The sequence below is a fragment of the Heterocephalus glaber genome, unplaced genomic scaffold (genome assembly GCF_053883595.1).
Source record: "Heterocephalus glaber isolate CG9 unplaced genomic scaffold, H.glaber_assembly_v1.0 deba00001532, whole genome shotgun sequence".
NCBI lineage: Eukaryota > Metazoa > Chordata > Mammalia > Rodentia > Bathyergidae > Heterocephalus > Heterocephalus glaber.
In genome coordinates, this window is record NW_028258330.1 from 4,322,274 (window position 1) to 4,336,847 (window position 14,574).

A 14,574-nucleotide genomic window follows, 5' to 3' on the forward strand; every position below is an offset into this window, starting at 1 on the left:
ATTATTTCTGATGTCATTTTTTCCAGATCCCCTTTTGTGTCTAGTTCTTGGAGTACAGGTGGTTGAGTATCAGTTTGTTCCATCTTATTTCCCTTTCAGGTTGCTTTAGGTGATCTGGAAGCCTGGTTTTGAGATTTGTTTATGTCTTCTCATTTCAACTGGGAGGGGGAGTGTGCTGCTGGTCCCCACATGGTTCACCTCCTTGGCACTTTGTGCAGTGCTAAGGTGACCTGGAAGGCCCCTCCTCAGTGCTGGGAGCAGCTCTGCTCCTCAGTGCTGGGGGCGGTGGTACAGCAGCCCTGAAGACTCCTCAGCACTGGGAGTGTCTCTGATCCTTGGTGCTGGGTGTGGTTGGATTTCCCACTCTTGCCTGGATCCCTTCTTTCCATTCTGCTTCAGAAACTGCCTGTATACCTCCAAGAGGAGCACCACCTTGGCCTTCCTGTCTATGAGCTCCAAAGCACATGGTAGTAGACCACAGCTGGTACGCTATGCATCCAACAGCTCTTGGATACAGCTTCTATGGTGTCTTGTGTGTGCCTTACAACATCACCCTTGTCTTCAAGTACTCTTCCCTTAATGAAATCTGCCACCCATGCATTCCATTAAATTTTCCATATCTTGAGATTCTACTGTATTTGATTTCTTTTCATTATTTCTATTTTTTTTACCAAAATGGTCATTCATATTTTGTATTATTTAACTCATTTAGTTTATTGCTTGTTTCTTCTTTAAGCACATCAAACATTTTATTATTAAAATTCTTGGGCTGGGGATTTAGCTCAGTGGTTCTGCTGCCTGCCTTGCAAGAGGAAGGTCCCTAGTTCAATCCCTGATACCAAAAAATAATCCTTTATCTATTTAATAAACCCCTTTAATTTCCCTTAATATCTTATGAATTTGCATATATGTTCCTGCTTTGAGCTCTTCAAACATTTTGACCACTTGGTTTTGAGTTCCTTGGCTGTGACTCCCGGTATTTCAGTGCCCATGCAATCAGTTTTTGAGGAGTTAGAGTTTTTGGGAGGCATCGTGTTGCTTTGCTTTATTGTGTTTCTATTGTTTTTGTACTGCAGGTTGAACATGAGTGATTCATGGCAGATGAGGACTATACTTAGTTCTCCTCACAAGTCTCTGGGCTACCACAGGGTGAGGGCATCTCTGGGCCATCCAGAGGGCCCTGCCCTGCTCTCATACTCCAGGGGCTCCTGAAGTGCTTTCTGCCTGTCTACATGAAGGAAGTCCATATTTAGCTTCTTGACATTTTGGCTCATGCATTCACCTGTTTCCTGCCAGTCACTGAAATGCCAACCATTTGCCCTTGCAGCAGTTCTTACATTAAGTGATGTTCATTGAGCAATTCCCAAGCATCCTAAATGTGCCAAGTGACATGGTAGGGGAAGAGGATTAAGAGTCCTTCATTCTTGTACCAAACAAAAAAATCACCATACAACTTTTGATGTTCAGTGTGCTAAACATCATCCAAAGGGGCATCTCCTGTGAGGTTTATGGCTTGGCAGAGGAGGCAGTAGTGGGCAGGATGCTGCTAGAGCCACTCCTCAATGACCTTGGGCTGCATCAGCAGGTCCACCCTAACATTTGTGTCTGCTCACAAAAGTGGCCTCCCACTCCACCTGGCTCTGCTCTGGACCACCCTTACACATGTGGAGCCCAGGCAGCAAGTCCAAGCTTGCTTTGGAAGGGGCCTGCACAGACTGGAAGCAGGCTCCAGGCTATGTGGGTGGAGAACTCCAGGTTTCTGTAAGGAAATGGGAACTGATCCCTTGCTCTGTGGATTCTAGAGCAAGGACCAGGGTAAGGGCCACTAAGTGCAATCTGCAGGTTGTGTCCACCATTGAAAGGAGGTGTCTGGGGATGACACTGCCATCACTGCCTCCTTTGCTTTCTAGACAGCTTGGACCTATACCATGAAAGCCTGGCAGCCTTATGGGGACCCTAGGCTCCTGAGGAGTGAGGGAAATGGAGGGGTCTTGGTCTGCAGCTAGGGAGGTAGAGGTGGGGTCAATGGGCATGGCCAGCTGCAGGCCATAGGAATACTCTGGGAAGGTGAACATCCTCACCATTTGTGCTGAGAGCAGAAATATTGTATCTCAGATGTCGAGGTGGCAGAGTTCTAATGGTTACCAAGAAATTCCAGACCCCATTCAGCACATGGGTCCCCTCAGCTTTGGGATAGAGGAGTCTGTGTGGGATCAAAGGTGGCACCATATTGATTGCTCAATGCATGGGACTCTCAGAAGGGCAGAGACTTTGGAGGGCTCCAAAGTTCTCAATCATTTGGTGCTTTTAGAGAATGTTTTTGCTAAAAGGAGGTATTCCAAGCTTTCCCCTCTCTGGGTGAGTGGGGGAGAAGAAATAGTTCAGGCCTGACTGCCCTCACTGAAAGGGACTCAAGCTCAGATGACTTACGGGTCCAGAGAGGTGAAGCATTTTGCCAGAAGCCACTCACCAAGCCAAGCATCTTAGGTTTTTTCTTATTGGTCCTTAACTTATTGCAAGTTAAGGAGGAAATGTTTACTTTAGCTCATAGTTCATAGAGGTTTCAGTCCAGAATTGTAGGTTCCAAGGCAGGGTGGCATTACAGAGGGGCATAGCAAGGAGAAAGCATTCATAGTGTGGCAGGCAGGAGGCAGCCAGTAGCCAGCCTTCCTTTCTCTTTATATTCCATCTAGGCTACAAGCCTATTGGTTGGTGTCACCTACACTCAGGGTGGGGCTTCCCTCTTCATTAATTCCATCACCCACAACTATGCTAAACCAATTGATAGACTAATCCAGTTATCATACAGCCATGATCCAGTGTAACACACCCATTATCTAGCCACCTCTGGAATGCACAACCTATGAGCATGTGAGGCTTTGGTGGGACATCTAGATAAAAGCCATAATACAAGAACAGCAGAAGTGAGCCTTAAAGCCATGTCCGACCTGACCCCAGAGCACCAGAGTGCCTGGCTACTGTCTGCGTTAAAAATTGAGTTCTCTGTCCTCTCCCTTGGATCATGGTGGGCGGGTGACTGCAATGAATGCAGTGGAAAGATGCTGTGTGACTTCCAAGGCTGTAAGGTATTCTCCTTGTTCACCATAACCCTCCCTCTCCTAGCCCCAAGCTGCCACTTAGAAGTCTGACTTCTACATTGGAGAGGCCACAGGTAGGAATCTGGCTGATGTCTCATCTGAATTAACCTGGGCCAAGCACCAGCTACCAAAGTGGAGAACACTCTTACAAGGAGATCCTCCAGCACCAGAGCTGCTTAGATACCTGAGTTGTTCATTGAAGGCCACAGATTGTGTGGAGCAGCATTCCTATCATTCCCTTTGGGAATAATCGACACATAGAACCCATGAGCAAAATAAAATAGTGACTGGTGGGAGGGTGCTTGTTTCATAGCAATAAATGACCAGGATGGAATTAGGAGCACTCTGAGAGGGAGGAAATGTCACAGAGAAGGGAAGCAGGGATGTGCCTGGTCCAGACTTCAACTGTAGCTTTCTGGTGCCACAGTCGCCCCTTAGATGCATCAAACACCCTACCCAAACTCTCCAGATGGGGACAATGAAAATCAAAGACCTCAGACCCATTGGGTCTGAAGATGCTAGGACAATGGTGGACATTACAAGGCCAGAAGGGAGGGAACAAGCTCTTACTAATCAGCTGACACAGCAGACAGGACTCTAGTTGCCATTGTGTTTAATCCACTAACTTAGCAAATGGTTTGTCCCCACCCTGAGCCAAGAATGGATGTGGGAATAAAATTAGATACAAAACAGAGTTGCTGCTCCATAGGGCTTATGGGTGAATGAGGTCCCCAGACGATAAGAGAATGATTATATAATACAGGTCATATGGAGAAAAATAAAGGACAGTAAGAGGAAGTACCATGGCACATTAGGCAGGCTTCTGGGCAAAGGGCTTCCCGAGGAGCTGTGTGAGTGGAGAGAGCATCAGGCTAAAGAGTGGACAGCAGGTCTATTTGACGTCAGGGTCCCACACTTGGGCATTAATATGAAGGAAAGAGTCCAGACAGATGTAATCTAGCTTATCAACCTGCAGCCTTTAAAAGCTTGTGCATTCTGAGATGGTCCCACCATGGCTCAGAGGATTCCATCAGGCGAGTGGACAGGAGCGAGGGGCCAGCCCTCCAGATAGAGGCATGAGGGGTACTTACACAGAGCACATGGAGGACCACCGCCCCTTGTCTTCTGTCCTCATTGGTGAAGATGTCATTGGGAAATTCGTGCAGTGCTAAGAATAAAGAAAGAAAACCAGCTCAGTACAGAGGACGATGTGCTCAGTGCCTGAGGCTGGGACAGTGTCACTAGCCCCTCTTTTAGAGCCAAGTGTTAATATGGAGTTCATTAACTTGGATGAAAACAATTACATCTTTAGATTCACAAAACTCTAACCAGAATTTAGCATACATATTCTTCAAATAAGAAGGTAAGGGACAAAGCACAGTAGTGTTAGCAGGACCCAAGATTTGGCCTCCCGTGGACATATTAACACTAGAGATGTTCTTTGGCACCCCTGGATCTAGAATCCCGAGGGAGGCCAAAATCTGTACACACTCAAGTCTTTTATATAAAATGGCATGGTATTTTCATACAACCTATGCGCATCCTCCCCTGTGCTTAAGTCATCTCTGGATGATTTGTAATACCTAATACAATGTAAATGCTATGTAAGTAGTTGTGATATTGTAGCATTTAGGGAATAACAATAAAAAAATTCTGTACATGTTCAGTAAAGATGAAATTTTTAAAAAATATTTTCATTTGCACTTGTTAGAATGCATAGATGCAGAATTTGTGGAGATGAGGGCTGGCATACCATTATGTCTCTGCAGCTCACCCTGGCCACTTTGCCATTATGATAGCTGATCTCCCCTCACTGCTGCTTAAAGCTTAATGTGGAAGCATGAGAACTACAATCTTATTAATGTGTTTTCTAACATCCCAACAATTTCATTTCAGTAGGATTAGTATCCATTTGTAACCTGATGCACTTTGTTGTTTGCAATGGAAAATGTTTTTCTGAGCAGGGCTTGCGGGCTCCAGTGGGTGACCAGAGGGACTCTGCTCCAAGCTGCTGATCATTTTCATCCTCCTTCTGTCACCTACCTGGGCTTGGGTATGGCCAGTGCCCATTATAATGCCCTTGCACTGGCTAAGACAAGCAAGTCCCAAGTGCCAGAGAAGGCCTTAGACAGTCGCAGGCGGGACATGAAGGAACCCTCTATGCAGCCGGGGGAGGTCCTGCCCGCTGCATCATGGAGGCTGGGAGCCTGAGATGGGGTGCTAGTGGAGTCAGGCTCTCAGGAAGACCCTCTTCCTAACCTGCAGACAGGGAAGTGTTCTCATCTACAGCTGTGCAGCTCAATCCCAGCACTGTAGCAGGGGAGCCTTGGTGACATGTTACTGCATCTCTTTGGATCTCCATGGGCTTATTGGCCATCGGAACCACAAACTCTGAAGTTCCACCTCACTGCTCCCTCTGGTCCAAGCACAGGGGATGATACAGTGCACGCAGTGGTGCCTTGGATGTGTCAGTGTGACTGAGAACCCTGAGCACAGCAGACCCCAGGGATGGCACAGGGAGGACAAATCAGCTCCACAGGCTGCCCATGGGTTTGGGAAGAGCTTGGAGAGCAGAGACCACATGGACCCCATACTCCAATGCCCTGCATTTTTAGAACAGATGCATCTCCACGGGAGGATGATAAGAAGCCCAGGTGATGTGCTGGATAGGAAGGCCCTCCTAGTGATTCCTAGGCTCAGCTCCCTCATCTGTGAACAGGAGGACAGACAGCACCCTCCGTGGGGCAGGTGCCAACTCATTCTAATGCCAACTCCAAAAGAACTGAGGGCATTTCTTAAGGTGGCAGGGAGGGTGTGCACTGCCTTGGGGATGGTGGCATTTCCTGTGGGCAGCTGGTTGTGCTTTGGATCAGAGACCACAGTGAGGAGCCAGGTCCAGGTCAAGATTCTCACTTCAATCATGCAGAGCCCCAATTCCTTCAGTGTCAATGGGGGTGTTGATGCCATCCTTGCAGGTACCCTTGTGGTCTATGAAGCACCTGCCACCATGCTCCCTGGGGCTGCTGTAGTCCATGGTGCAGAGGCCACACTGCTCTAGGTGCTGAAATCCACCAACTGCCAACTCCTTCTTCCCTTGTATTGGCCACTGCATCTTCAGGATGGTGTTTAGTCACAGGAATTGTGTGAGTAGCATGTGCCTCCTGTGTTTAGGCATTGGGACATTGCTTAGGCTCAGGTGGCATGTTGGGGGACAGTTACATGTTCAGGTAGAATGGGGCAGCCTGGCCTCACTGAGAGTTTCCTCAAATATCTTTGAAGTCTTTTTCTGTCCCTCTCTTTCATCTCCTACTTTTGTTTCTAGTTCATTCCACCAGCCCTGGGGCCAGCAGCAGCATCAGTACAGTTCCCAAGGAAATCACAAAGCCCAGAGCAGAGTGGATCCCCCTTTCCAAAGCAACAGCAATCAGCAGCCCTGCTTCTGTCTCCTGGCTGTGGTCACGAGGCCAAGTTGGATGAGTCTAAACAGAGGTTTACAGAGAAGGGAAAAGTGTTTTGTTTTATTTGGGGGGAAAATGCAGCAGGGCTGCCCATACCATCTTTAGACATGCTCACTGCATGTTTATCCAGCAACAGCCCAGGACAGAGACTAGCAGGTCCTAAAGAGGACAGATCCTTCACCATGTCTGAGCCAAAGGAATCTGGGCTGCTGCAGCCATCAGGACAGCAGTCTCTCATCCCAGTGACCTTCCCATGACAAAGCACCCAGTGCAAATCGATTGACTGGCCTCTTGGCATTGCCCTCCACATGTGGTCCCAATGCTGCCCAACTCCTCCCTGCATCAATGGGTGACTTCACATTGCTGTTCAGACACTTTCATCAGCCTTACTGCTCCTCCCACTGCACCCCAGTAAAACCTGCTGTCCCCACTTTCCCTGCCTGGAACATTCTGAACTCTGGCAGGTGACATGTTCACTGGGCTCCCCAAAAGACTCCCCCATTCTTCTTCTGCACCTAGTGTACCATGAAAGCACCCATCAAATGATTTCCATCCATACTGTAGTCATGTGCTTATCCACATGTACCTCAGGTCCTGGGACACTGTGAGCTCCCTGAGGACAAAAGCCCTGCCATTTGTCTCTCTGTCACTAGCACCTACCAGGCAGGGGTCCATGAGAATGAAATAAATGAAACGAATGTAAGTGTGAGGGTCTTTCTCTCAGGAGGCAGTTTTTATATAAAGGCAGAATTATTAGCTGAGAAATAGGGTTGGGGGGGCATTTCAATAAATTCCCAACAACTGGATTACAACTCTGACATCTATTAGGGTTTTCCACAAATATTCCAGTTCTTTTTGTCCCAGAGACTTAGGCGTATGTTCTGCACTCCTTTCATGGTTAGGTGGGGTCATGAAGCTAGTTTGGCCAGTGAAATGTCAGGATAATGACACGTATGCCAGCTGTCTCTGAAAGTCAGGGCCTAACTTGCCATCTTGCATTTTCTCATCTCATTATTCCTATAAACGTGCTAGGATGAATTTTCCATCAATCTGGACCCTGAATGACATATTAGAATCCATGACCTTGATGCTGACTTTTTTTTTTTAGGCAGGATGCATAAAAAGTAACACATTGTTTTTGTAGCCACTGAGATATGAGAGGGTTGTTTGTTACCCAGCACATCCTAGCCTGTCGCAAGAGATGCTATAGTTTATACGGTCCTTGGTATCCTTGGCCTTCTGCACATAACGCCTTGCTCACCTTGGAACAAATTTTGGTAGTTTTCTGTCTTCTCCACCAGACTAGGACAGAGGTAGCAGGGTGTGTACTCTTCTGTCTCTTGGTGAATGGCAAAATGTGTGGCACACAACAGTCACCTAATGAGTATTTATTTAGAAGTTAACATATTTTTCATAACAGAAGTCCTTGAACAAAATTATCCACAAGAGAACCTGTGTCCATGCAGGTTGAGCAGCTTTATCAGAAATGACTGGGACCAGAAGTGTTTCAAATTTTGAAATTTTGTTTGGACTCTGCCTATACGTAAAGAGACATCTTAGAGTTGATACCCAAGTTCAAACACAAAATCCATTTATGTTTCATGTACACATACCCTGAAGGTAATTTTATACAGTATTTTAAACTACATTATGCATGAAATGAAGTTTCATGGTGTGGAATTTTCCACTTGTGGGGCCATGCAGGTGCTTAAAAAACTTCAGATTTGAGACTGTTGTGAATTTCAGATTTTAGGATTACGGGTGATCAATTTGAGTATGTACAACTTAAATTTCTTAATGTTTTGTCTCTGGAAATGATTTAGAGGCATGTCAGTGTACACAAGAGGGCAAGATGGAGATTATCATGCAGAAGGAGGATGCTGGGTGTTCTAGGGAACTGCAGGCTACTCCGAAGTCATCTTTTGAATCTGTATCTGGTTCTAAGGATTATGTCTTAATTACTTAGGAAAGTTTATTAACAAATCAATATGGTGCCAAAAAGCACATATTTAGTTAGCCCTTACCGTGTTCTAGATACCACACTCAATCCAAGTTATGGAAAGATAAAGGATCCATAATCTTTATCACTAAGGAATTGATACTGATTACAGGAAAGGTTAAATTGGGAGCAAGGGAACACATAACACTGCAAAATCATCTGAGTAGTTTAGGTCCCTAAATTTAAGGACAGATCTAACTTATATGGAGTGCGCATTTCTCACATTTTCATTGGTTCTACATAATATGAAGCTTATCCTCAAATTACTTATTTGTAATTTGAGGCCCAAAGAAGGTAAGTAACTAGCCCAAGTCTACATGGATATCAACTGAGGAGCAAGGATCAAAGTGGGATCTGACTTTCTAGCATATTCATTCCTCCATATTAGAAGGTAGAATCAACTCCCCTTTCTCTGTATTTAAGGGCATAAGTCTTTCCCCACAAGAACCAGAAAAGAAGCTCAGATTCAAATGGGCCAATGAGTGAAGGGAAGGAAAATCATGGAAAAATATCTTTATGAAGGAGGATGTAAGAACAAGTTATGGTAAAGAAGAGCCTTATCCAACTATCAATCAAAAATGTACTACTAGTCAACTCCATCGAAAAAAGTTGGATCAGACAAACGCCTGTGAGATAACTTTTGCTTACCACAGGGAACCATGGTTTTATAAGAGCCCAAAGACGTGGATTTGAATTCCTCCTTTACCACATATGAGTTCTGATTTCACCTCTTGAGTCTTACTTTCTTAATATGCAAAATGGGAGAATGAAAACAACACCAGTTCATGTGGTTATGTAAAGATTAATTGTGAAGATGCTTATGACATATGCAGAGCCTAGAACCAGGTAAGTAATTATCAAGTGGTGGCTCTTCTTGACTTTAAAAAGTACTGGAGAGGGAAAAACACGGACAAGGCATGCATTTAAGACATCAGTGCTCTACCCACAGTCCTGGGGTCTGCCCATTGTCATGCTAAGGATATGCTAGCTCTCACATCTCTTCTTGAGAGTTTGTTCCAAAGCTGAGCAAGGGTGCATTGCAGGCTGGTTATGCTGGAGGCTTAATTCTTCTCTTTCTCCCAACAGAAGCCTTCAACCAAAGTCTGATGGGGGGTGGTGTAAAAATACCCCAACCTCCTCTCCACTTGGATAAACCTGAGGGTTTCTCTACACATTAAGAGTTCCCAGCCCTGGTAACGAGCTGCTTTTCCTTCCCTGTCTCACTAATCCACCTCTTGACTTCTGTAACCCAAGAGGATCTCCCAAAGACACTCTTCACGCTTGAGTCCACCCCCTAGTCTACTTCTGGCATGCTCAAATTCAGACCAAGGGAACTGAGAATTCTGCATTCCTGTACCTCTTTATTTCAACAAAGATTAGGGGTTTTTTCCATCAAAGAACGCATCCATATTCAGGTGAATTTCCCCCCTAAACAATGGCTATAGTCTCTATGGGCAATGTTCAGGGGACTTAATTCCATGCATTTATAGAGAAATGATTCATCCTGCAATCTAGCTAGCATTATGAAACCACAAACCCCTGAACGCGGATTGGGAAACTGCCCTTGTTCCTTTTTCATGGTGCTGAAGTTGATCCAACACCCAGAAGAAGCTCCTTGTTTTCCACTTTAGAGTTCTTTTTCTCATGTTCATATTGGCAGGAGATTTTAAACAATCATCCCACAAGCTTTTCTCCTGGAAAGGAACAGGCATTCTTTGGAACTAAAGAGCCTTGATCATTAGTTACATCGATGTTTGGCCTGGCGGAGCACTGAAATGTAATTTGATGAACTAGAAACATATTTTTGTATCAATAATAAAAAACCACGACATCGGTACTGCTCATGTACCTGAGCCAGCAGCTACTGTAGAAAGCACAGTGATCTCATGAATAATGTAGTGTGCAGGCCTCAGACATGGCAGCAGATAGGAGACCGATCTGTAGCACACAGTTTGCATTTGTTGTTCCTGTGGGATGATCAAGACCATGTCAGTAATGAATTCTCATTAAAGAAAATAAAATATTTATGGTAAATATCCCTGTGGTGTTCAGGACTGGATGCCTTTCTTGGACTTCTTTATTCCTCAAAATGTCCCTTGGTGCCAACAAAGAGACAGAATGTTTGAATGGATGACCTTAGGGTCCAATCTAGGTGCTATACTGCTTATGTTCCTAGGTCTGCTTATTGATCCAGAGAAAGTCAGACCAACAGTTGATGCAAACAGAAGCCCACTTGATGATTTCTTACAAGAACCCACAATAGTTAGAAAACATGTGCATTCCCTCGGTGCCCTTGGGAAGGATGAGGCTTCATGCAACATTTTCTTAGGAAAAATGAGCTTAAAATAGTTCTTTTATGTAGTAATTCCCTACAGAAATCCACATTGGACATTTTTATTCTTTGAGCATTTATTTTACAAAAGATGAAGTGTGCTTGCTAAATGACTGGAAGTTTCTAAATCAGTGACAGTTTTAAATGTTAAATCATAAAATCTCAGAGCTAGAAGTAACCTTTTGTGTTCTACTGACCTATACATGGGAAGATGGTAACAGAAAGAACTAGAGAGAGGTACAAAGATTTCTCTCTGCTTCCTTCAAAAACCTGCTCTCTTTCTTTCCCATGTTATTCCATGGTTGTTCATTTCAGGTATGGGAAACAAGTCTCATCTCCTATCTCTTCAGTGGACTGGGAATGACTGGCTGAGTCTGAGTGGTAGAGCATCTCAATCTATTGACAACATCTGCCATGGTTATAAGAATGGGAATGGGGACATATGTTTCCTTATTTCTCTACATTGACGCTTTTATAACAAAGTTCTAAAATGCTAGAATAGCTGGAACTCCTTGGTTGTGGTGATAGTGATCCACACTATCATTTCTTTTGACCTGTATCTTTTCTGTAATCTAACCCACTCACAAAGAGAGAAACAGATTAAAAGTGTTTCAATACAATCCCTCAAGAATACTATATACATTCAAGAATATGGGTTAAGTTATTTCTACTCATAAAATATTAACTTGAAATCTAGTCTGTGATAATGAAATAAGTATCTAAGAAAAATCATAGTAAATTTCAAGAAGATAAAATATTGGGTAATTCATCTGGCAAAATCAAACTTGTCAATTTTGTACTGGCAACCTCTGGGCTCTTCCTTGAAGGCAAATGCAGATGTTACCCTCAGGAAATCACTTATCCTTTCATGTTATCACATATTAGATCTCTTTTTATCATTTGTATGCAGTTTTAGATCAAAGCACTTAAGAATTTACCAATTACACCTGGAATTCTTTTAAGTGTAGATCTGAACTCGGGACTTTTTTGTTGGATAACTAAGTTGGAGTGTCAAAAATCTAGATTCAAAATATCATAAAACCATCTTTTAGAAAACATCTGTCACTGATTATGAACAGATACAGGTATTAAGAGAAGACCATAATTACTGCAAACAAAAAAATAATACTTTTATCCATTTCTGTGGATTACCACTGGGCTCTGTTGATAGTATATTATAGTTTTAAATGAAAAAGTCTACGTGCCTTTTGCTTTGATAATGTGCTTTGGTCTCAAACTAGGCTTTTAAGGCCTAGACTAAGAACAAGAAGTTAAATAAGGAAAACATCTTAGGAAGGTCACTGTGCTGTCTTCCAGTTACCAGAGCAAGACTGAGCAGTTTAGAGCAGGTAAGACAAAAGTAAGATTTATCATCTCCTTGATCAGTGGCTGGTAATTTCTTATTGTATACTTGACTACATGGATGGTTCACTGAGGAGACTCTGGAATTTGTTGGTTTCTTCTGAAAAGCCTTGGATTTTGTTCTAAAAAGAAGTTGGATTACTGGAGGGTTGGCTCTTAGGGGTGGCTTTAAGTTTCTGGCTTTGTTGGAATGACTGAATGTCATCCATTGCGGTGGCAGCAGGCTTTATTCTAGCTGGCCTTTTTGATAGTGCCTTTAGTCTTGGATGTGGTCCTTGCGGGATCTTAATGAAAAGTCTAAGCAGTTTGTCAAGCCCATTTAGCTCTAGGAACTCCCTGTTTTCCCTCTCAGCCATTCAGCCTTCCAGCTGTTGTCTCCCTCTGGCCTTTTGGAGTCTTCCCCAAGCATGCAGCGTTCAGGGGTCAGTCAAAGACCTAAGGGGCCCCTCTGTGACTCCTTCCATTCTGATGGTTCCTGAAATTTCTAGCTGCTCTGGGAGCTTCAGACTCTAATCTCCGATGCCTCAGCTCAGTAAAGTCCGGGCTTCTGCTTGAGCTTGGATCCTCACAGACTGCACACATGGAGTTCCTAAGGAGAAAGGCCAAGTGCTGAGCCTCTCATCCATGTTACTTCCTTCCTTCAGAGCTCATATTGCCTCCAGCCTCTGCTTGCTCCACTCACTTTCCAGAACTTTAATTCATTGTAACTTCTTTATTTTGTTGAGTTTATAATTCTATCTACATGAGTATTAATCCACTACAATCTACTCTACCTTGATTAGAAGTCAGATTATATTCATTGTCATTGCCTGCTGCAAGAAAATTTGCAACAAACCAAATTGACATGAAGATTTCCAAAGCTTGCTATTAGTTACATTAAGACTTTGCGGAACTAATGCAGCATGAAGTAACTGTCTGGTCCAGCAGTAAATAAAAACCTAGGGAAGATGAAGCTTGTTGGGATGGGCTGGCAAGACAGGACAGGAGACTGGGAAGTAACCTCATTTGATGCTAAAGTACATGGTACACCGAGGATTAGACAGAAGGAGCACTGAATACCACAAGGAGGTTACAGGAAGGGTCACTATAGCATCCCAAAGCCCTTGGCTATAAATATGTCAAGGTCAAGCCATTCCAAGCAAGCATCTGTGGCAGCTCTGATGTCTCTGGCAGGTGATGCTGGAGGCTCTTAGGCACAGATGTGTGTTCTGAGGCAAGAAAACATTGGAAACCAGTTACAGCCAAGGGAGGGAAATCATATTCCAGTTTCTTTCAGAATCAGAAGGCTCTCTTACAAGTTTCCTCATCAGGGTCCGATTTTGATCTCCCACATGAAGTCAGCAAATTGAAATTCACAGCAATACAAAGTGAGTGTTTTATAAATGCTTTTCGAGTCCAGACAAATTTGTGAAGCTTTATGAAAAGGAAATAAATGCAGGCAGCAAACAAATTTTTTGACCAAGTCTGGCCATTACATAAAACACATAAAAGTGTTAACACATGCACACACACACACACACACGTATTTTTTTTGTACCAGGAATTGAACTCCGGACCTTGCACTTGCAAGGCAAAACACTTATTTTCAAAAGAAAGTAAAAGAAAATTATGCCTTGTTCTTGAGTTAATTGAGACCGAGATAACAAATACCACAATTTGTGTTCAAGGTGAAGAAAAAAATGGCAAAACAAAGTAGGAGGAAAAGTTTTCACATTATGTTATTCTTTCATCGGAGAACAGATCTTCCTTTCCAAGCCAGTGACCCCTGGGGTCCCCTCAGAACTTTGGGTTTGTGTCATCTGGTATCTTTGTGTCCTTTGTGGGATTATATTTTACTGCAGAGTTGCTGGGATTGAAAATAGATGAGAAGAAACCCTTAAAGTAATCTGTGTAAATATTTTGAGACAAAAATCATGCAAAGACAGATCGAACAACATAACTCCATGATATAATGACCTTGGTCATGACAGAGGCCACAGAACAATGTATTTATTGTCATGAACCAGGACACATCTCAGGCCACATGAGCAAAAGGCTGATCAAAGAAATAAACATCCCCTCACCAGCCCCACCATCTAAGAACTGGTTCATCACATCCTGGAAGAAGGTGGATGGTAGCTCATCCCTTGGCTGGCTGTTGGGTTTAAATTCACCTATTGGATGGAGTAAAATGACATGGCAGATATTTAAAAACTGGAGAAAAATTTTTTGTCATGACTTTCTTTGATCTTTTCTCATAAACATTAAATTTCCGGCCATTTCATATAGATCTATGGAGAAAATCTATTTAAGTAATTATTTTAAAAAATGATCCTTTCAATGTTT

The 14,574-nt window shown here is 43.6% G+C and overlaps 1 protein-coding gene across 3 annotated transcripts in view; it reads right to left on the reverse strand.

Annotated features, from left to right (window-relative positions):
* The window catches only part of Slc24a3 (solute carrier family 24 member 3), a 487,613-nt gene that overhangs the window by 197,870 nt on the left and 275,169 nt on the right, over nucleotides 1-14,574 (reverse strand). For 2 of the 3 annotated variants that reach the window (XM_087188635.1, XM_087188636.1), the window contains exons 3-4: nucleotides 10,405-10,522; nucleotides 4,190-4,266 (exon numbers count right to left, since the gene is read on the reverse strand). In XM_087188635.1, coding sequence (XP_087044761.1) covers nucleotides 4,190-4,266; nucleotides 10,405-10,522 — 195 coding nt within the window. The remainder of the gene's footprint in view (nucleotides 1-4,189; nucleotides 4,267-10,404; nucleotides 10,523-14,574) is intronic. The other variant, XM_004840887.4, reaches the window with a different exon arrangement.